Raw genomic sequence first — 21,781 nt, 5'->3', positions numbered from 1 at the left:
AGTGATTTTAATGACGATCTAAAAATTTCCATGGAGACAGAACTTCAAGATAATATGGATACTTTATTGTGTTAAGAAAAAGTTGGTCAGTGACTCTATCATGATGGACTGGTCAATCGCGAAGGTTGTAATAGTAATATTAATATTATTGTTTACGTCTTTGTGACATCATAGCGTTTTCAAGATGCAAGCAAGTACAGTTTCTAGAGTTTTTGTTGCTAAAAATAAATATATTGAGGATTTGAGTCATTATGATTACATGCTTCAATAACATTATCAAAAAAGAAGGCTGCAGGCCTGTAGGAATGAAGGAACTCCCCAAGTCTAATTATTATATTTACAAACAATGTACATTATAAATCTTGAGTTTTTATAACGTTAGGAGTCAAATACTTCCACCAAGAGCCCCCTTGTGGCCAAAATTGATTGTGCACCCCTCCGCTTTATGGTAAGCGATCATACAGTAAATGAGAATACCTCAAGTTCATATTCATGCAACTGTTATCCAACTCTACTTTATGTTTGCAATTTTAAATTATAGTGAAAAGTTTTTTTTTTTCTCTTTAAAAGGCGTTTATCCTACAAAAGGCTTTACCGTTAAAATAAAACAGGTGAATGCAATTTACGGTCAATATGACAGTCAGCACTTAATAGTTTAGTTACATTTTTTTTTTTTTTTTTTTGGTTCTGCTTTACGAGTTTCTTTTACAGCAAGCTTGAGTGGGAGCTCTTTTATTTGTTGGATGTCACCGTTAATTTAATAATACATCTTATTTTAACAATCAGCAAAAGTGTACTTTAATAGCATACAGCATGTATGCAGCTTTTAGAAAATAATCTAAATTGTATTGAAACAGGTGCCTGGTTTACAATAGATGCTAATACTTCAGCTTGATGAGCCTGATATTTACTCAGGCAAACAAATTTAGATCTCTCCCACCTGGACCTCCCCCATCCATCTGTCAACCGACATGTCACCTTGCTGAGTTGGAAATGTGTGAAACCCACAATCCATCAAGCATGTCAACATGGAGAATATAGTCCAGACATTACCTGCACATCAAACCCAAAATTAAGCCTCTTGATCAAGGATTTTTACTTTTTTTTTTTTTTTTTTTTTTAATAAAGCTGGATACAATCATCAATCTGAACTAGTGATTCAGTCATTTTCTCAGTATTAAATGTATGGATCCAAATTAAATGATAGATATTTCAAAACGTTTGAGGCAAATTAAAAGAAAAGCACAATTAAAAAAATACTCATTATAATTAATTTACACTATAGTTCACGTTATGGTGGAATTGTGACATTTAATACTACCTTTGCTTTCTTTATTATTGTATGTAGTCTAGAGATACAGTAAGACTCATGAGTATTAGTGGGTATTGGTTACAGATTTCGTTCAAGTTGAAAAAGGTTAATGTAGCTTAGAAATACAGGTGAGAATTCCATGATTTCTCTCTGATTTGCACAACACTGTCAGTGGTGCAAATACAAAAAAACTAAGCAGTATTTGATCCCATTTAGTACAAGAACTTAGAATGTCACGCAGGATTTCCTGGACTGTTGTGCTCTAAAGTCAAATATTAAGAGTGACTGTTGAAATATGCAACGCTAGTACTCACTCACCAACACTCACCAATTTTTTAAGGTAGAAAAAAAATCTGGATGATACACCTGAAATATGATAATGCTGTCAATATTACTATTATTGTTACTTGGAAGCATTAATATTGCTCATTTAGTGATAAAAAATTTAATGCATTGCTTTTTCTATTGTTTGCTCTCTTTAGGCCTATGCTGTCTACGATGAGGAAATTGGTTACTGCCAGGGTCAGTCATTCCTTGCTGCTGTTCTGTTGCTGCATGTAAGTTAGACATTTTACCATGTATGTATTTTAACAAGTGGGTGTTCTACAAATGTAGCACCAACAAATAATACAGATGCTGTTCTGGGGAAGCAGCGATTCAGCCTGAGCAAGAAAAATAAATGATGGGTGGATGGATGGAAATGAAGAAATACTGTACTACTGCAATGCGACACCCTCTTTCATCTTGGGATGTGAATATGTGCAGAATTAACCAACATGTTAAATTGGAGTCAGCACATATATATATATATATATATATATATATATATATATATATATATATATATATATATATATATATATATATATATATATATATATATATATAAAACAAAACACCTCTAGGTAGCCCCAGATACAGTTCAGCTATTCTAGTATGCTTTACCTGACATTTTTGTCCCCACATTGTAGTACAAGTCATGGTCCAGAGAGAGCTTCCTCTGTATATAGTGGGAGTCTGTGGGACTACAAAAAGAAAAAAAATGCATAAGTGTGTATTAAAAGACAGCCACCAGAGAGTCATCGTGTAAAGCATAGGTGTCAAACTCCAGTCCTCGAGGGCCGCAAACCTGCATGTTTTCCATACTGCTCTCTTAAACACACCTGATTCAAATGATTAGGATCATTTTCAAGCTCCTGCAGAGCTAATAATTTGATTCAGGTGAGTTAATGACAAGAAGCATCAAAAACATGCAGGATTGCGGCCCTCAAGGACTGGAGTTTGACACCTATGGTGTAAAGAAAATATGGATCAACATTTACATTACTGTACATGCCATGCAAATTGATGAAAAACACGAGAAGAAAAACTGATCAGCGTTGCGCAGCTGCGATCGATTCAATGTCCTGAATATGAGTATGAGTATTTACGCACAAGCTAGTCAGGTAGGCTCTCAATATGCCAGGCAATATTGAATGAAGGAGCTGATGGAGTAGGGTGATGTGAGTGGCTGGATGGCTCAAATCCCAGTCAGAGAATGGGAACACATGCTTCCCTAGAGAAGACACTATATGATGACCGAAATAAAGAGTTTTTTGAGTGGTCACTAGTCCAATCTTCAAGCAGATTGAAATGCTGTGGCATGACCTTGAAAAAGCCATTCATTCTTGAAAAGCCTCCATTGTTGCTGATTTAAAACAGTTCTGCAATGCAGTGTGGTCCAAAATACCAACACAAAGATGAAAAGAAGTAAAAAAAAATAAAAAAAATCTGAATTTGATAGAAGGCAATTAGTAGTACAACAGTGGTCTCGGATTGAGATAAAACATGTGGCGGAAGTCTGTCTGGAGTCCAAATGACATGAGCCGAAGCTAAGGAGAAGAATGATGAGAGACAGTGGGACAATAAGTGAAGAGATGAAGTCATGGTAACGAGCTGTCAAATCAGAGATGACAGTGCAGAGGACACCATGGGAAAATGGAGCATGAGTTGGAAGTTACGTCATGTGGATACACATGCAGGTTTGTGTATAGGAAGATGCCAGGCAGGTTCAAGAGAAGCAAGAAGCAGAGGTTAAAGAGAAGATGTCAAGAATATTAATAGGTGCTCAGGTTCACCTGCAGCACATTCACCCACCCCAACACAAACTGTCACAGACAAAATGCCACCTCATGGCCTATGTGTGCTTTTGAGAGCAGGAGACTTTGTGTGAGACTGCACATTCCCAAGAGACTCACAAGAACTCATATTTTCATTCAGCATCATAGATACAACAATGCATTTTGAAATTGATGAGAGATCATGCGACGCATTCTCCCTAGATTCAAATGTCACGCGATTTCACAACGCCTTGGTATGCTTTTATTTTAAAGGTCTTCTGGTAGTAATTCTCAGTTACTTGGACTTCACACAATTTGTTCTTCCTTCAAGTCAGGGTTCGCGACTCACAACGTTATCTGAAATTGCATTCAAGCGCCAATTCAGTGCACTAAAAATTACTTATAATTGCACTGGTATTTTATTGTACAGCCCCTGTTGCCAGTGTTGAGCACAGCTTCAAGCATAAACTTGCCTCAAGCTTGTAGCCCTCGAGTGTCCGAGAGCAGTCTTTTAAGATGCAGGTTAATGAATGAAATGTCTGAAATGTTTAAGTTTAAAAAAAATGTTGATTTAAAAAAAAAACAAAAAAAAATTCAACAGAAATGTTATTAAGTGGAAAATGTGTTAGTTGGTATTTTGTGTGAATAATTGTTTTTCATCAAACTTTTTATTTTTATGCAAATAGCACCTACTAGGCTTACACTAGCTGCGTGCATTTTGTTGAACTAGCTAAGCTGCAGCTGAAAAATGAGCCTTCAACAAAAATGACTTTCCTGTTCATATTTAATTTTATTTGCATACTAAATTATTGATTTTCTTGCAGGCAGCTCATTTAAAAGAAAAGTTTAAAAACTCAAAAATTTGTATTAGGCATTATTTTACATTTCTACTTTTGCCAAAAATCTCATCTGGTTCTCATTGACTCAATCTCAATTGCTAATAGCAAATGTTAAAACACAAATTAGCAGGTCATTTAAAACCAGATCTGTGACTGCTGAACCTTTCAGAATATGTAGATGAATTCCGAATGTCTGCGAACATTGTTTGACAAATGTACTTCTGATACAGATACATATTTCACAAAAGCACGTATCATTGTTGTCGTTTCAGATGCCTGAGGAACAAGCCTTTTGTGTGTTGGTGAAAATCATGTTCGAGTATGGCCTCAGAGCGCTATACAAAAACAACTTTGAAGATCTTCACTGCAAATTCTATCAGCTTGAGAAACTTATGCAGGTGCATAGCGATACGATGTCTTCCATGTTTAAAATATGGATTCCAAAAGGAGTTTCAGGGGCGTAAGGAAGCGCATGTGAGAGCGTGCACGCATGTGAGAGGTGATGGTCCAAAAAGGTACCTTTGATAAAGGCAAAGTGATATACATATTTCGCAAGGAGCATGCTTACCACAGAAGCAGCTCAAGTTTAGCCTACCACATCAATGCAAAGCACCCAGGTGTGACCGCAGCTACAGCTAACGATAGCAGTAGAATATTGTTGCCAAACTTGGGAAAACTTTGCATTCGAATGAGCCAGGGACAGACAGGATGGATGGTGTTTTATTGTCTCAAATACAGCAGACGATAAATGATTGGAAGCACATCTCTTAAATACAATACAGCTTTTCTTATGTATCATTTTGACAACAGTTTCAGTATAGCTGTAAAAAAGCTCTATCCAAACGGTAAATAAATAATTGAAGCCACATTTTTAGTTGTTTTATATCGATTTTTTGATCTGCCGAAAATAACACAATGTGTCTAAAAGATGAGATTAAATAAGATTAATTCAATCAATTAATTCCAAATCTGAATTATCTTTCAATATTTTTCATTTTGAAAGCACGCGCTTGTTGTAATAATCCTGTCTTAAAGCAGGTGGAGCTAATCATTTGCCGAGACAACATACACACAGCACAAGTTACCAGGAGCAGGCAGGGACGTGGCACGGCCTCGTTGACAGCCTTCATCTCACATTCAATGCACAACACTTTCTTCTGACAAATCCTGGTAAATTTCACAATTTTCCAGAGTCAATACTGATGGATTGAAGGAATTTAGAAGTAGTCATTCTGGAAAATTGTGAGAGCCACTCAGACTCATCACGATCTCACCAACAAATGAACATTGAATGAGAGCAATAAAGGGAACTGTCGCAGTGAACAAGGCTGTCACGTTCCCCCCGGCAAGTACACCTGTGTGCATGTTGTCTCGACAAATATTTATCTCGCCCTTTTTTAGGTTTGCTTTAATACAGAGAGCGAAACAAAAAAATAATCTTTTTTTTTTAATTAACAAAACCATGTTTTTTTTCTTAAGTGACACTGTAAAATATAGGCCTTTTTTTCATTTAAAAAATGCGCTATGATAGGAAACAGATAGAGGTTCATCGTCTTTTTAATTAGTTTTGAGGGGTTAAATATCAATAAATACATCTTCCCATTTATGCATGTATTAAATGACCATTAATTACACAGTGATTTTTATCATTTGTTGGCCCGGTCCCTTCCAGAGAGCAGGGCTCGGCTGCATTGCAAAATTGTTTATACCTAATTTTGTTTTGCTATTCGCAATGTCCTCCATCTTTCTTCTCCCTGATATCCTTCTTATTTTCCAGGAACAATTACCTGATCTGTGGTCCCATTTCCAAGTATTGAACCTGGAGGCACACATGTATGCCTCCCAGTGGTTCCTCACCCTCTTCACTGCCAAGTTCCCACTTTGCATGGTTTTCCACATCACTGATCTGCTGCTTTGTGAGGTATAGTTGGAAGCAGTGCACCTTATTATAGTGACCTTCTCGGGATATGTTTAAGTCTTTTTCCTAAGTAAGGGTACCTAATGTCAAGGAAAGTTAAAGCAGAATGACCAGGGGGTGATTAGTGGTTAATATAGTCTGTTTTCAACAAGAGGGAAAAAAACACTGTGGAAATAAGATTTGTTTGGATCATATACAGCAGGTGGCAAGGCTATTAGTAGAAGGCACAGCTATAGGACCATCAGCCCTAATCCATACTGTGTGTACCTTGCCCTTTGATTTTATCTGGCTACAATGCACAATCAATACAGAAATGCCTATCAGGCTATTAGTTTGATAAAATCGTAAATACAAAGCTGTTAGGAATCCTTAGTCTCGTTCTGACAGCTGATATTTACAAAGATTGTGTCTGTAAAATCCAGTTTTCCTTCCTTCCTTCCTTTCTTCATAATTATTAGTCATGGTTATAATCATATGCAAGTGAACTTTCTGTATTTGGAGGATTGGTGTTGTCTGCAGACCGCAGTCTTTTATACTAAACCCCAAAATATAGTACACTTGGTTAAGTGGATCGGAGCAGCAAAACTGACCCTTCCTTCAACAGCTTCTTAATATCACATCTCATGCCGAAAATTATTCATAGTGTTATCACAAGGGATTAGGTAACTCTTTCTCTCAAATCACCTTATCCCTCATATTAAAGGTAGAATTGCAAAGTAGATTCCTTGATTACATTTGTAATCCCATCTAGTGCAAGTGTTCCATCCCACACATTAAACAAGACATTTTTCACAGCAGTTTTTTGTTTTGACTGTTTAATAAAACAGTCAATTGTGGACGGATATTGATTTCTATCAATCTTTACTGCGAGGTGATACTTGGAGCCAGCAAGAACTCATTGCATAATGGTAATGATCTGACTGAATGTTGAATATTTGCTCTAAGATTTTTAGTTTTCACAGAGACGAAAGGTTGCCACATTCTCACACTGCTGAGGTTGGGGGTTTGAATCTGGGCTGAGGCCTTCCGATGTGGAGTTGTTCTCCCTGTGCACATGTGGGTTTTCTCTGGTTGTTCTGATTTCCTTCCTAACATCTTTAGTTCTTAGAAGACCAAATTGCTCATAGGTGTCTTGTCTGTTTGAATGATTCATACCCTGTGAATGGCTGGCAACCAATCTTCGTTGTATCTTGCCTAATGTCCATCGTCGGCCGGGATAGGCTCCGGCACATCAAACACCCAGGTGAGAATTACGCAAACTCTTTTAAAAATGGATTGATAGTTTTCATTGAATCAATCAAACGTTACTGTTGAAAGGAGTCATAATCACAATGGCTCTTCATCTTTCATTACCTGGAAGGCAATCTCAACTAAACAGATGGATACAGCAACACAAATAGGGCGCCAATTTTTTTTGCACTTTTGATAATAGTTCCACTTTGGGGTAGTTGCACTTTATAGGCTTTTTGAAGTTGCAGTTATATATGGTTATGCTATTGTTGTTTCAAGTGAACCTGCTGTGCTGAGAAGGAAAAAATATGTAGTTTATCAAGAAAAACTGCATCAAACACATTTTTAGTTTTGCTGTTTGTATTAAAACACACAAGGGATCTGGCAAGGTACTTGTCAAAACAACATGTGCACACCTATACATTACCATACTGATGAAAAGTCCTTCAATCATCAGTGTTTACTCTGGAAAATTGTGAGACAGACTCCGATTTGTCAGACTTTGACCAAGAAAATGCCACGCATTGAATGGAAGACAATGGAAGGAATGACCGACTGTCAACGATGCCATTTCACCTTTCCACCCCCTTCTGGCAATTATGATTGGGTGCGTGTTGTTTCGACAAATGGCTTCCCCGGCTTCCTTCTTGTAAGCTTATGCTAATACAACCAGTTAAACCAAAAACCAATGGACTATTTATATATTTCTCCTGCTCAGAACCACAAGTTCACTTGTTCTCAACAAATATGAATTTGAACAGGCCAAGAAGGCTAGCTTGTTGAAGCAATTACATAACACAGTTTAAGTTCAAGTCTAAGTGCTGAAAAAGAAAAAAAAAAGTATCGATTTATTGTTCATAATACTTAAATCCGCCTTCTTCAGTCTAGAAATTCGATTAATTTGAAATGTTCAAAACTGAAATGACAAATATATTGACTCATTTTGGTCACTTTCAGCTGTCCTAACCGTCTTTCAGCTTTCATTCCTCGACATTCTCTATTTTTATGTTATTCCTCCCACTCTTTCTTCTCTCCCACTGGCCCCCAGCAGAACAATAAGAAGCTTCCCAGGTTTTTCTCAGCCAATGAACCGCATGATAAGAATCTGTTCGTTAAACCTCCGTTCTCATCTCCTGCTACTCTGACAGCTGTTCTCCTCATGTATCATTTTCTCTACCGCATCACGTTCCGTGCTCTCTTCTTGTTAACCACCTACTCCTGGAAATAAAAATAATTAGGTCCGGCTCAGACTGTTGTCAACATAAGACATTACTGAAAATACGGTTAGTGTAAAGATTAAATATTTTTACTGACCAGCCCGGGGAGATATACATGTATGAAGGTCATGCATAAGACAACACGTCAACTCTTTGTCTCTTTGTAAAAAGGGAAGTTAAAAAAATAATTAAGTGTTCTTTCCAGTAAGATGTTCCATGTACCACCACGAGTCTTAATAATGGCATTCTGATTAATATTGCGTTGCGTTACCTGCAATATCCTCCCCATTTTTATCCATCTTGAAGCGACCATTTTGTCACTTGCTGCCCACTCAAAATGACACCACAGGGGATGACCAATCACAGCTCACCTGGTCTCTGGGTTGGTTCATGTTCTGTTTCAAAGCTGAGCTGGGATTGGTCATTACCTGAGCCTTGAGCAATCTGCTGTCAGGCCAGTGCAGTCGCTTTGTCAGGTTAAAATGACTAGCTACCCTAAAGACGGAAAAAACAAAAGTTTTTAAAAATACTTTGTTAAAATGGGAAAATGACCATTATTCAAATATTTGCCAAAAACAGTTGGCCAAATGGCTAATATTTGAAGAGTATTTACAACGGTTGCATACAAATAACACTGGTGTCTTTATTTACTATACATAAATCTATATCATAACCTCATATCCTTAAATATAAATATCATGAAATCTGAGGTCATTTTGCAACCTCTCATCCAAAACAAAGCAAATCTTTAGTTTTACAGTCAATGATTATTTGAGCAATGCAAGGAATTTGTGCAAAAAAATTGACCATGATGTCACTAATTTACACATAACCTTGTCATAGTTTGTTTGAAAAATAAAAATGTAAAAAACATTGAATACATAACATAGTGCAACATAAATTAAGCATAAATCCATTAAATGGCACACATTCAAGTTTTAATATCACAAACATATGACAATAATTATTGTTATCTTATAATATCTAAAATACAATAATTATTATTGTTATCTTCATTAACTGCCCCATGCAATGCATTCTATGAACCTAAAAGGAAAGTTCTGTTGTTGTTTTTTAGGATATTTATTATTGCCCATTGCTACTCACAAAAGAATTGGTACCATGCCATCCTGTGAATAGTGGAACTCTGCATATAATCGACAGCCATTGAAATGTATGGGAAAAAACTAAGGCTTTTTAAATCAGTATTATTTTTTTAATTAACCGGGTGATTAATTGGTAATCAGTATTTTTCAGCCTAAAAGTAATCCTTATCGATAAGTCCCTATTTATAATAGTCACTGATTACGTCGTTTAAGTTTTTCGCAAGTTATGCACATGCTATGAATAGCTGTTTTTTTTTTTTTTTTTTTCACAATCTACAAATGTTAAGTTCATGTTAAAACTTATTTAACATAAATTCAAAGTAATGCCTGAACCATATGCACAGAATTTATTTTGGACTAAAATACTTTTTTACCTAAGTGTTGGGTTTGTTTCTTCAATTCGGGCGATTTTTTATTCTTTGAGCCATCTTGCCCAACCTTAAGTGAAAATAACCTCCAGCATCAATAAGACTTTCATAACCTTAATTAACAGACGTGACAGTGTATACCATTTACTTACATAACTTTTTAGGAATGTGTTTCAAATACAAAAGTCAACTGAGTTTATAATTTACAATGCTGAGTATGTTCTAATAATTGATGTTTTTCCAGCTTTACTGTCTGTCGTCTGATATGTTTGCACGTTCTCAGTGGGTAATCACAACTATGCTTTCTGTGCACTTATCGTCCATGTCCATACATATCCAGTTCATTTTCTCACGCGTTCTCCTAACACAAACCTCTTTTATCCTTATTCAGCATTGTAGCACCATCTTGAGGCCATTGCAAAGCATTGTATGAAGACTGTCCCCCCCCCCCCCCCCCCCCACTCTTATTTTTAGTGTTGTCTGGATATTTTTAGCTCTGTGTTGCCATGTGAAATCCCATAGACTGAGGAGACGTGGGTGTTCCTGCAGAGCTGCCAGCTCTACATTTTCTTCATGTTTTAATCACATGTATGATGTATGTGAGACACATTCCGCACCAAGGATTAATGCAAATATTAATCCTCTTTTAATGTGTATTCTTGTTCGTAAGGTGGCTGAAAATTAAGAATTTTTATATTCTCAATATTAAGATGCAATGATATATTTAAATCGCTTGTGTTCCAGGGTCTGAACATCATCTTCAATGTTGCCTTGGCTCTGCTCAAGGTCAGTACCTCAAATCATTTATTGACACACCTTCCATGTAAAGGAATTTCATTTTTACTGCAGAGAATATGTTATTTAATTTTTTTGTCGACAAATAATATTGACCACTAAATACAAAGTTCAATCAGTCATCATTGGAGCTATACAATACCGTACATAATGAATTTTTGTAACATTTAACATATAATACGAACAGCTTCAATTTGTATTTGTCCCCATCTAACGGCCAACTGTAGTAGCTGCAGCTGAAGGCAAAGGACCTTTTTGTGATCATTGTCACTTCTTTTTCCAAGTTATGCTTTAAAATTTTACATGTGTTACTGGGGATAGGCACCCACTTATAACCTTCCCGGTTTCCATCATATTGTGTGTTTGATGCATCTACCAACACTTACTCTGTGGTTACTTCAAGTACTTTTAATCTGAACAGGTTAAATGCTATGATCACCTGACAGTCACTAAACATTTATACATTTTGGTGCAGAGAATGCATACTGCAAATGTGTATAGTTGTGTCTACAACCCGTTCCGAAGGAAGATAAATATGAAAAACAGGACCCAAAGCCTAAAATGAGTGTAAGGTTGTCATCGGCCACTTTGTTCTTTTTGTCCGAGTGCTGTGGAATTCTTGTATGTTGTGTTACCTGATCTCTTTGTGGTTGTATTGATTCATTCAGCATAGTCATATTTCATACTATGGGTGTCTCAATGTGGACAACCATCAATTATCTTTATTTGTAAAAGCACAGAGAACAAGCCATCTCCTTTCATATACTGTAGGCTTGGCTTCTCTGGTATCCATTTGAATTCATAATCAATAAAAGGTCGTATAATTACATCCTTAGCAAAACAAACAAATAACTTCAGTATGAAACTGTTTTAAAGGGGATAGTTAGATGAGGCATGGGGAGGTTATTCAGTGCTGATCTCCCAAGAAGTAGTACAAAATAAATAATCTTTAAATTGAAAAAAGTCATTGCAACTTAATTTATTTTCTATTGGTGTCAACCTAATTTTCTTGTCCACATCTTGCACAGCTCTTGCTGCTGTGTTCTCAATAACGTGTTCCTAATCTCATTTAAATATGAGCATTTGTATTAGTAATTAGTCATATGTTTAACAATAGCCACTTGCCGTATATGGCAGGTGGGTATTGTGTCATGAAATAATGTCAATGAAAATGAAAAAGTAAGAAAAGGCTTCATTCATGCACTTATAGTTCTACATTACTTGCAACATATGCAAGTTCATAATATGTTTTTAGATTTGATACATTTGATATTACATTTAAAAAAATCTTTGTTTGGAATGAATAAAGACATAAATATGCTGCTTAAAGGACTAAAGATGATTATTGGTGTTGAATCGATACATATTTTTTTCTGTTTTTTTTTGTTTGTTTTTTACTGGTTTACATTCATGACAAAATAGTCACACTTTCCTGTTCAAAATTTTAACAATGACATATACTAGATTAGAAAAGGAAGATTGTCTAACAATACTGTATGAGTATTTCAATTAACCATCCGTCAATCTTAATTAATAAGATAAAAAAACAATCAGACAGACATTAATAAATGTGCAGTTCAAGACCTACTATAGCGTGAATGGTTTACATTATCATATTCCTGTTCAAAATGTTACCAAAGAGAGCAATTCATAAACATTCCTTTAGCAGAAACCGATATGAAATGGATGGAAGATTTGGGACTGGAAGCAAATGAGCATTCTAGGCGGGTAGAATAGGATTCCACTACCAGCCTCCGATTGGCCAGCCATGACGACATTCTATCGCCTTCTCCCTCCCTCAGTTGCACTCTCCTCTCTACGCTCATCCTCCTCCCTCCATCTGGCTCCAACGCTTTCCCTTCCCCACTCTACCGTCATCAACCACATCACCACTCACTCCCAGAATATAAGGCTTACCATCAGCTATCTGGAACGTGGAGGAATAAAGATTTTTCTTTTTTACATTCTGTTTTTCCCTACCGACACAAAATGCTTGTGGGGAGCCTCTTTTTGTCGCCAGCAGTTTTTCATTCTGCCTCTGCTTTGACCCACAACCTCTGTCTCTACATCTTTAGTCATTTGCTGGATATATATTTTTGCAGCACGCTACCTTTGGCCATCAAATGGATTGCAATAGAGATGACCTGCTAGCTGTTAGCATCACAAAGAGAGAGTGATAGCAAGAGCTGCAGTGGTCTGGAAACACTGTGTGTTTTCATGCTTTTTTTTTTTCTTCTTTTTTTTTAAAGCCCTTTCTTTTGCTTTGCCTCGCCCCAGTTGCTGACCAGAACAATCGCTCCTGATGACACAAGCCTATTCACTGATTCACAGATGCATCCATTTAGCCAGTGTTGTTGAGAATCAAGTGACTTTCCACTACCACAGAGCTTCAGCTGATGGAGATCTGCTTGAGGAACACTGGAGTAAAAATCGTCTTCTGCACGGCCACTGAATTTATTTGAATGAGATGTTTTTCTACCTCCTAAGAAGTGCCACAGAAACAGGATCTCCCCCTCTGCTTCTTTGTTAAAGGATTCATAGTTTTAAGTTGGTTGTTTTGCATTTTCAAGAAACTGGAATATCGTTAGATCTATCCCAGGTGCCGCCTCCGTATTGGAAGAAAGTTTCAACAAGTACTGAGTCATCTCACTTGAATGATTAAGCTTTTCAGCCATGTTTTCTGAAAGTTTTTTATTCTCCCTTTTTCGAAGTCTAATAACAAAGGGAAAATAAGAAAAAGGTGGAGTATCTTTCCATTACTGCTGTTCGTTGGAGCAGCAACCCACGTGTTGAACAGCTTTGTTGCTTAGCAACGACATACTGGATTGTGATTGTTGGTGCAGCAAGTTAAGAGTGGCTGGCAGTTAGAAGACAACGTTATGCAACCAACAGCATATCTTCATACTTTTTTGACTGCAACATTAACGCAACGAAAGGTCACTTCTGGGCTCTGACGGCAGTGGGATGAAGACTTAGCTGTCCTCTGACATAGTAGTGCAGGTCTTCATTCGGCAGAAATCCAAGAGTGGGACTCCTCAGTGGATAACTCCGTCTTTGCTACAAGTTCACCTGTCCTTTAACTCATACAGACCAAGTGGGACATTTCGGACGACACGCTGGAGTCATCCACCACCTTAACCCCAAAGAGGGACTGTCCTTCTCGATTGCCCTCTCCAACCCCGTCGCTATCTCCTATACCCTCCCCTTTGCCCTCTCCACCTCCTCTTTCGGCCCTGACACCACCCCTGCAATTTCCAGCAGTGCGAAAGGCAGTGGAGGATGGAGAGAGAACGGCTGAAGAAAAGGCCCAAAGCAGTCAGGCCTCAACGGATTCCTTCTGTAAAGTGATGGATCTACTTGGGATGGGACATCGACTCTTTGTCCCCAAGCTGCTCGCGGTGAGAGTGGGGGCTGGGAATATTCCATGTTTAGTGTTAGGAGTGGAGAAAAGTACCTCAAATTCCAGGCTGTTTCAACTAAAGTTCACTTTGTTTCTATTGCCAATGAAATAGGGTTTATAGTTCATTGTGATTATCTTGCATAGTTCAAAGTAGTCTTTACGCGATCAGGATTTTTGAGGCCAATCACGATCGTCGATCAGCGAGTTTATACAGTTTATAGCGTATCAACAAAAGTATTTATATAATACTCATAAAATAAAACATTTTTGCCTTGTCCAAAGAAGATATATACAGGTAAAAAAAAACATACATTACTTTAAGAAGGCATTCAAGACCTGGCCAGACAAAATGTGAATGTTCAATCAGGTAAAACAAAAACAACTTGGGACTGAAATAAAGGATACCACAAATCCTTCAGCAAACATTCCTATAACTCTTTAAAATGAACATTCACTTGAGTGCAAATAAAAGGTGTGATGTTTCGTCTCAAAACATGCATGCAATACTGTGTATAATTTGCGGGCCGATCTATAACATTGATCACTCTGCAAATTATGGCATCTCAACAATCTTGCATAAAATGACAAATATTGGCCGATTACAATCAAGTGGATCAGATCAGCATGACGTTGAGTTCAGAGATTTATTTAGAACTTGTGTTTCGATAGACAAGCTACATTAGGAATGTGCCAGGACTTCTCACAGGATCCATAGTACTCGTTTTTCTATCCACTTTCGTCAAGTGCTGCCTATTTGCCTCTTTTTTTTTGTGGCTTATTTTTTTAACTTTGACACATTATCGTAAGGACGTTAATAAAACTCTTCGCTTGTAGGGCACTGGGGTTGTAGAGATTTATCTTGAGCTCCTCAAGGCTCTGGATGTTGAGGGACAGCTTTGGATGATGCACCTCTGCAATGCATGGGCATCATAGAAATGAAGACCAGGGTTGTGGTCTCATCATATTTAAGAAGGGATGCAGAGAGTGTGTTACGTCTTAGGGATCACACATGTCAACTTTGCTGGTAAGGTTTATTCAGGCGTGTCAGAAGGGAAGGGTCCATTGGGAAGGCAAATCTCAGATGCAGAGATAGCAATATGGTTTCACACTGACAATCGCGTAGTGGACCAGCTGCACACTCTGGTGGCGTCCTCGAGCCTACATTTGATTTTGATACCAAGATCCCCCTGATACGGGCTGTTTGGTCCCAACAGCAGAGTTTGGTTCGCTTTCCGATTGGTTTGCAGCTTGGTGTGAATTGGTTTGTTGGCATCAGTACCTCCAAATCTGAGATCATGCTCCTCACTCAGCAAAAGGTGGAATGCCCACTCCAGGCCGTGGATGTGATGTTTCGTTAAATGTAGGTGTCAAAGTTTATTGGAGTCCTCATCACTGGTGATTGAAGACTAGAGCGGGAAAAGAATAGCCAGGTGCAGCATCTATAGAGATTTGGACTCTGCATTAGTCTGTCTGAAGTAAGCAAAGAGTGTAATCGAAAGCTCACCTATGTTCACGAGATGTTGTTCATGAACGAAAGAATGAGATTTTGGATTCAAGGAGCTGAATTGTTTTTTGCCCACATGGTCTCTGGGATGTTTTTTTAGTGATAGGTTGAGAACGTTGACCCATGGGAGGGGCTCCTGGTTGAGCTGTATTTCCTTCACATCAGGAGGAATGAGTTGATGTGATGTTAGGCCTCCAGGATGCCTCTCAGATGGAGTGCACTGACCACGTTCCACTTGGTGAGGACCAGGGCTGTTCCATTCGAGAAAGACTTTTATGGGTTGGACAAAGAGGCTGGAGAGAGGGAAGTCTTTGCTCAACTGCTTAAGATGTAGCCGCTGCAACACGATCTTTGATAAGCGAAAGAATATGGATGAATAGAAGCATGGATAAAAGTTCAGATGTTGCACTTGGCATTTACTTACTTTACTTACTTTTTTTTTTTGCTTTCTAGCAGAGGTTTTGAAGGTTTTATGCCTGGTATTTGTAACGGTTCATAATTCCTTCCATCTTGACTTATTATATTATTATGTTGCATCTGTGTAATGCTGCGATCAATACGTTGATTTATTTTCATAGAGGTAAAATACAAAAAAAACATTTTTTTAAACTAGCATGACTAATATTTGCCCCTCTCTCCCCACCTGGCCTGACCTGTTTCCCTGTAGACTTCGAAAGAGGATCTCTTGCAAGCAGACTTTGAAGGGGCTCTCAAATTCTTCAGAGTCCAGCTCCCCAAGCGCTACAGAGCTGCAGAGAACGCCAGAAGGTTGATGGAACAAGCTTGCAACATAAAGGTTTGGTATTTTAAAAGCTGGCGCAAAAAGCACTCGTTTTCCTTGAAGCCAAGCATTGAATTCAGCCAAGAATCTGTTTAACTATTAACAGCAAATATAAGGGTTACACATACAGCTCCGCTACAAAATTAATTATTATTTTTTGAAGTCAAGTTCCTGGTGCAAATTGATCCACTAAACATTATACAGTATCTAAGCTTTCTGCATCTACGATTTGATCTTGTGGTAAAGAAGTTAAATACATTGATCTGTCCTTCCGTTCATTATGATTTAATTCAATTGTCTTTTTCTTTCTTTGGCTTTCTCTATGATGAGCAGTATTGCTCATTGTTATTCACTTTATTCCAGTTTAATCAGGCATAGTGTGGCTTCCATAGATGTTGGTCATTCCTTTCACCGAAATTACCTTGTGCCCACACAAACGTTATCGTCCTGCTCTCGAGTTGAATAAGATGTGAGGCATTTAGGGAATTTGATGAGGTCACCAAAGACCACTAGTACACAAAGTAATACATTCAATTTTGTGTGTGGGTGTGTGCGTAAATTTGAGTACATCTGAGAGAGACGAATCAGAGCTGGCAGAGAAAGATGGCATGGATAATAATCTGCCCTCCACCCTTTTCCCCCTCTCCTCCAGACATGAATGTGTTGCTCTCCTTGAATCTACTTACAGTTCATATTTTACTTTTCAGGCATTTTTTTTCAAGTCTGCTATCCAATGACAAGAGTGACTTAAGGTGTTTGAATGTAATGATCTGTTTGAAAGGTTGTATATGCCACATGTGGCTGTTATTAGGGCATCTTTTTATGCAAGATATCCTGCAGCGTGTCATGTCTATCTCTGGTGCTATAGTCATGTTTTTGTTTTTGAATGATATACATAATCTCATTTACCTTCCATAAAACACTTTTTTTTTTAAATGCTACTACACTTTACATTGTCTTTGCATGCATAATATTATATATACTGGTATATTGTACTATTTCTGAATATTTCAAACAAATATTGTTCACATTGAAGCATCAATTTGATATGCTTTGTAGATACTGTATATCAGGGATGGGTAACATGGCAGTGGGTTTTGGGGACACACGCACTTTCATGCACCCGCAGTTTCATGGTAACTGTACTTTGCCTTCCCTCCCCATACAGACACCCTTTCACCATGTATGAACACATATCTCCACACACTCAACATGTCAGAACACATACTGTATCCATCAATTCTTGACTATATGTGTTCGATGTGTTCCTACTAGTTAAAACACACCATTCTGATTAATAATGTGTTTGTTGGTCACAGGTTTACAGACACTTTCTCACTTAACTGTCGACTGAAAATGACATCACAGTTGCTCAGAGCTCATGAATTGTAGCTCACCTGTTTTTTGAGTTCAGCCATGTGATGTTTGCAAGCTGAGCTGTGACTGATCTGTTACCTGAGCCTTGAGCCACTTTGATGAATAGGCCAGTTTAGTACCATCTTCACCTTTAAAAAAAAAAAAAAAAGCTGTTCTTTGCAATTCTCAAGGCCCTTTTTTAAGTCTCCATCCCCCTCAAACATCTTTTTTCAACTATGTGCTTTTAGACAAGTCACTTTTCAACTTGTGAAATAGAATTTTTCCAGTAGAGAAGACCATATTAAGAAAGTAATTCAAAATGAGAGACACAGCAAGGAAGAAGATGGAGAAGAATGAATCTGAGAAAATTGAGTCTTCCTCTTCCAGAACACATTTTGCTTTTGACTCCAAAGTCAATACATGTCATCTTGCTAAGCGTAAAGTCAAAGTCATTGCTTTGGCTAGGAATAAAATGCTCTGCTGTCTTTCACTGCCAATGACGAATGTTTTTGACTTTTAACAATCCAGATATTCAATCCCAGTTCAGCGTTTATATAGTTCAAAACATATATTGAAATTATAGAGTAAAGGCTCTGAAAATGGCTGTCAATCAGGTGATTGAGTTAATAGGTGTTACTGTAATTCCCAGCGGTGCGCAACTTACATTTTTTTGCTGGTGTAACAGTCAGCAATGCCCAACCCACCTTCTGTCATCGTCCGTCCGCCATTTTTTTTTCATACTGAAAATTGTACTCGTTGGTGCGGCAGACAACAGCCGGTCCGTCCCCAACTTTGGATGTTAACATCACTGTATCTGTGACTAATCACCTATATGTATTAATATTTAAATTGCCTTAAAGATTCCGCTGTACTTTTTATAAAATCTGGAAACAATTCCATACCTTGCCAACTTTATTTTCTTTAGTCCACCTTTCTTAACATGTTTTTTTTCTATTGATGTATAAAGCGGATCAGCTGAACTTTGTAAGCTGCTTAAAATAGCGACCACATTCCCTGCCACCTTGACTCGATCAACAGAAGTAGCAGGGTGGCTTAGTTTTTTTTTTTTTTTGAGGATTATGCTAAGAATTAGAATTTCTCAGAAACAGCCTAAGTCAAATGTCATATATGCACAATGTTTGACTCATAGGTCTTTCCTTTACTCAACATCAGTTTTTACATACTCTACACGCAGATTTGTGTGGATTTAAAGAATAAATAGCACATTTTTTGAAAGGAAGGAATATTAAGTTTATGTTTTATAAACATTTAGTTTGTGTAATACATTTAATAGGGCATAAATAAGTCCTCGAGTTATTTGAGTACCCATGTCACCCGGATAGCAGCATAACTGCATGACCAATCTCTCTCCTGCAACTGGTACAAAAAATACAAATGTCCTAACATTATTCTAAAATCACATTTCATCGTCAATTCGGGGCACTGACAAATGACTCAAGTACGCTAAGGTTGACTTTGACATGCTGTTGCTGTTCCTACTTACTGCTTTTTAGCAAACCAGGCTAGCTCATTTAAATTTGTGGGGAGAGATTTATCTCAAATCCTAATGTTTCTAGAGAGCTAAAAACATGTATCATAATAATGTGGAAATTTGTTTTTTGTTATTTTATCGAGGTGCATTTATGACTTAAGAACAGCAACAATGAATTCATTGTTCACAGCAGTTACAGTAACTCACTGCAACACCCAGACACATTTACAATGGGATACAGGTTTCACTGGATTGATAGTGTATAACAATTTAAAAAAAAATCACTTTCATGAAAGATACAGTACTTTATATATGCATACAACAGTTTCAATCATTTGAAGGGCAAAATAAACTCCACCTTCAGTCATTCATGTGAATCTACTAAAGAGAAAGCTTGTTTTGGTATCATCAAGCAGTAATATGTGGTAAGGAAAGCAAGTCATTCTGCTTAACGTCTTCCTGTTTATGTGCGACTAGTGTAGGTGTAAACAATCCTTTAAAAAGAACTCTGGTGATGTTTCTTTTAACTAAATATATATGTGAGAATGTGTAAAAAGTGAGGAAACGATAAGGAAATGGTAATATGTGGTAAGGCAAGCAAGTCATTCTGCCAAATGTCTTCCCGTTTATGTGCATCTAGTGTAGGTGTAAATAATCCTTAAAAAAGAACTCTGGTGATGTTTCTTTTAATTAAATATATATATATATATATATATATATATATATATATATATATATATATATATGTGAGAGTGTGTAAAAAGAGAGGAAACGATAAGGAATCGGTCAGCGGAAAAGAAGAAAAAGCAAAGTCATCATCCTTCTTTGTCATGCACCGCTAGCGTTTCAAGGAGGGGATTGGGAGGGGGCGGGAAACAAACAGGTGTGTTGTACTGTTCGTTCACTTCCCCCGCCACCCTCCGCTCAGTGGGCAGGGCTCAACTCCTGAGCGAGAGACTCTTGAAAGCAGCCAGTCGCCTCCTCTGCTATCAGAGAGAAGCAAGAGCTGTCAGCTGCACTCCCCTCTATTCAACCTGCCACGCGTTCTTCCTCATTTGGCTTCATTTCTTCTCTTTCTCTTCCTCCTCGCTGCCGGGTACGAGCGAGCAGGGGTCGAGATGATGCAGGAGGTGTCCATCGTAGTGGCATACGATGCGCATGTTGTTGAGCGGCCGGGGGAAGAGGACACTCTGGCCCGTTTGGTTGCCCATTCCAGACCTGCCAGAGCTCCTCGGCCTGTGGTATGTCGCTTCTCTGCTGCTTTTTTGAATTAGATTGGGGTTTAATGTAAGGTCTACTAGAAATACAAATTAATTTCAGAGTTTTTTTGTTCACTTCTATTATTCGTTCAGACTAACACTTTTAACGTGAGGTGAAAATTACTACATGGTAACCGCTACAGACTCGTATTTATGTTTAAGTGTGTGTTTTTTATCCCCTGCTCTGGTAGTGTTGGATGTTTGTAATGGCAAAGCTTTGTCAGTGAGTCCTTCTCTAAAGTGAGGTTTGTTTCAATTACAATTCATTACATTTGAATTTTGGAATCAATGGAGACCTTGTGTGTGCATGTGTGTATGTGGGAGCTGGTTTGTTTGCCTCACGTGGCTAATTGAATTCCATGGCCTAGTTTTTCCTGGGATGTCCACTTGCCTTTGTCCTTATTTCAATATTCAAACTCTTCTGGACTGCTATGGGGCCGAGGCCTCATCACCGTACGCATACTTACGTGTACATGCATGCAAGCGCGCTCACACACGCACGCGCGCACACACACATAGTGAGATAATACTCAGTACAACACAAGAGCTACAGCATGTGATCTCGACCTGGGGACCAACTCCATTTTCCGTAGCAAGGATTCAGGTCATGAAATCTCAAAGTGGGCCTTTTACCATCCCCTGGAGCACCACATTTCCCCTGTCAGTCTGACTGATTATTTTGTAATGTGAGAATGACTACTTTGTTATACAAACTTTCACGACTGAGGCAATTGAAATGAACCATTATGATTTTTGCAAAAGTAGATTTATGCATAGTAGCTGTATTTTCATATACTTTACACGGTCTTGCTCCATAGTGTGTTTCGTAAATTACAAGATGACATGTGCCTGAATGTTTTGTTTTTTTAAACTAGGTAATCTAGGTAAATTATCAGTGATGCTTTAGCATGGTGAGCACTGTCCTCTCAATGCAGGCCTTATTGTGTTCACACGTATTTCTGGTCCAGTTTATGCCACAAAAAGTTAAAAGGCTACTAAATTACTGATTAAGCTGTTTTCCTTTGCAAAAAGTTACTATTTTGTCTAGAATTATTTTTATGTTAATGGCCATTGGCAAAGTGTGTTTTTACAGGCATTCATTCTT

The 21,781-nt window shown here is 37.8% G+C and overlaps 1 protein-coding gene across 2 annotated transcripts in view; it reads left to right on the top strand.

Moving 5' to 3' along the window:
- Nucleotides 1-21,781, top strand: part of rabgap1l (RAB GTPase activating protein 1-like) — a 91,029-nt gene that overhangs the window by 56,931 nt on the left and 12,317 nt on the right. The window contains exons 15-19 of one of the 2 annotated variants that reach the window (XM_088425682.1): nucleotides 1,795-1,869; nucleotides 4,523-4,648; nucleotides 6,028-6,171; nucleotides 10,834-10,875; nucleotides 16,456-16,584. In XM_088425682.1, coding sequence (XP_088281808.1) covers nucleotides 1,795-1,869; nucleotides 4,523-4,648; nucleotides 6,028-6,171; nucleotides 10,834-10,875; nucleotides 16,456-16,584 — 516 coding nt within the window. Of the gene's footprint in view, nucleotides 1-1,794; nucleotides 1,870-4,522; nucleotides 4,649-6,027; nucleotides 6,172-10,833; nucleotides 10,876-16,455; nucleotides 16,585-20,383; nucleotides 20,659-21,781 lie in introns of those variants that run through there. The other variant, XM_088425683.1, reaches the window with a different exon arrangement.

The sequence above is a fragment of the Hippichthys cyanospilos genome, chromosome 10, assembly GCF_059441005.1.
Source record: "Hippichthys cyanospilos isolate Australia breed blue-spotted pipefish chromosome 10, RoL_Hcya_1.0, whole genome shotgun sequence".
NCBI lineage: Eukaryota > Metazoa > Chordata > Actinopteri > Syngnathiformes > Syngnathidae > Hippichthys > Hippichthys cyanospilos.
This window is presented reverse-complemented; position numbering and strand designations above follow the sequence as displayed.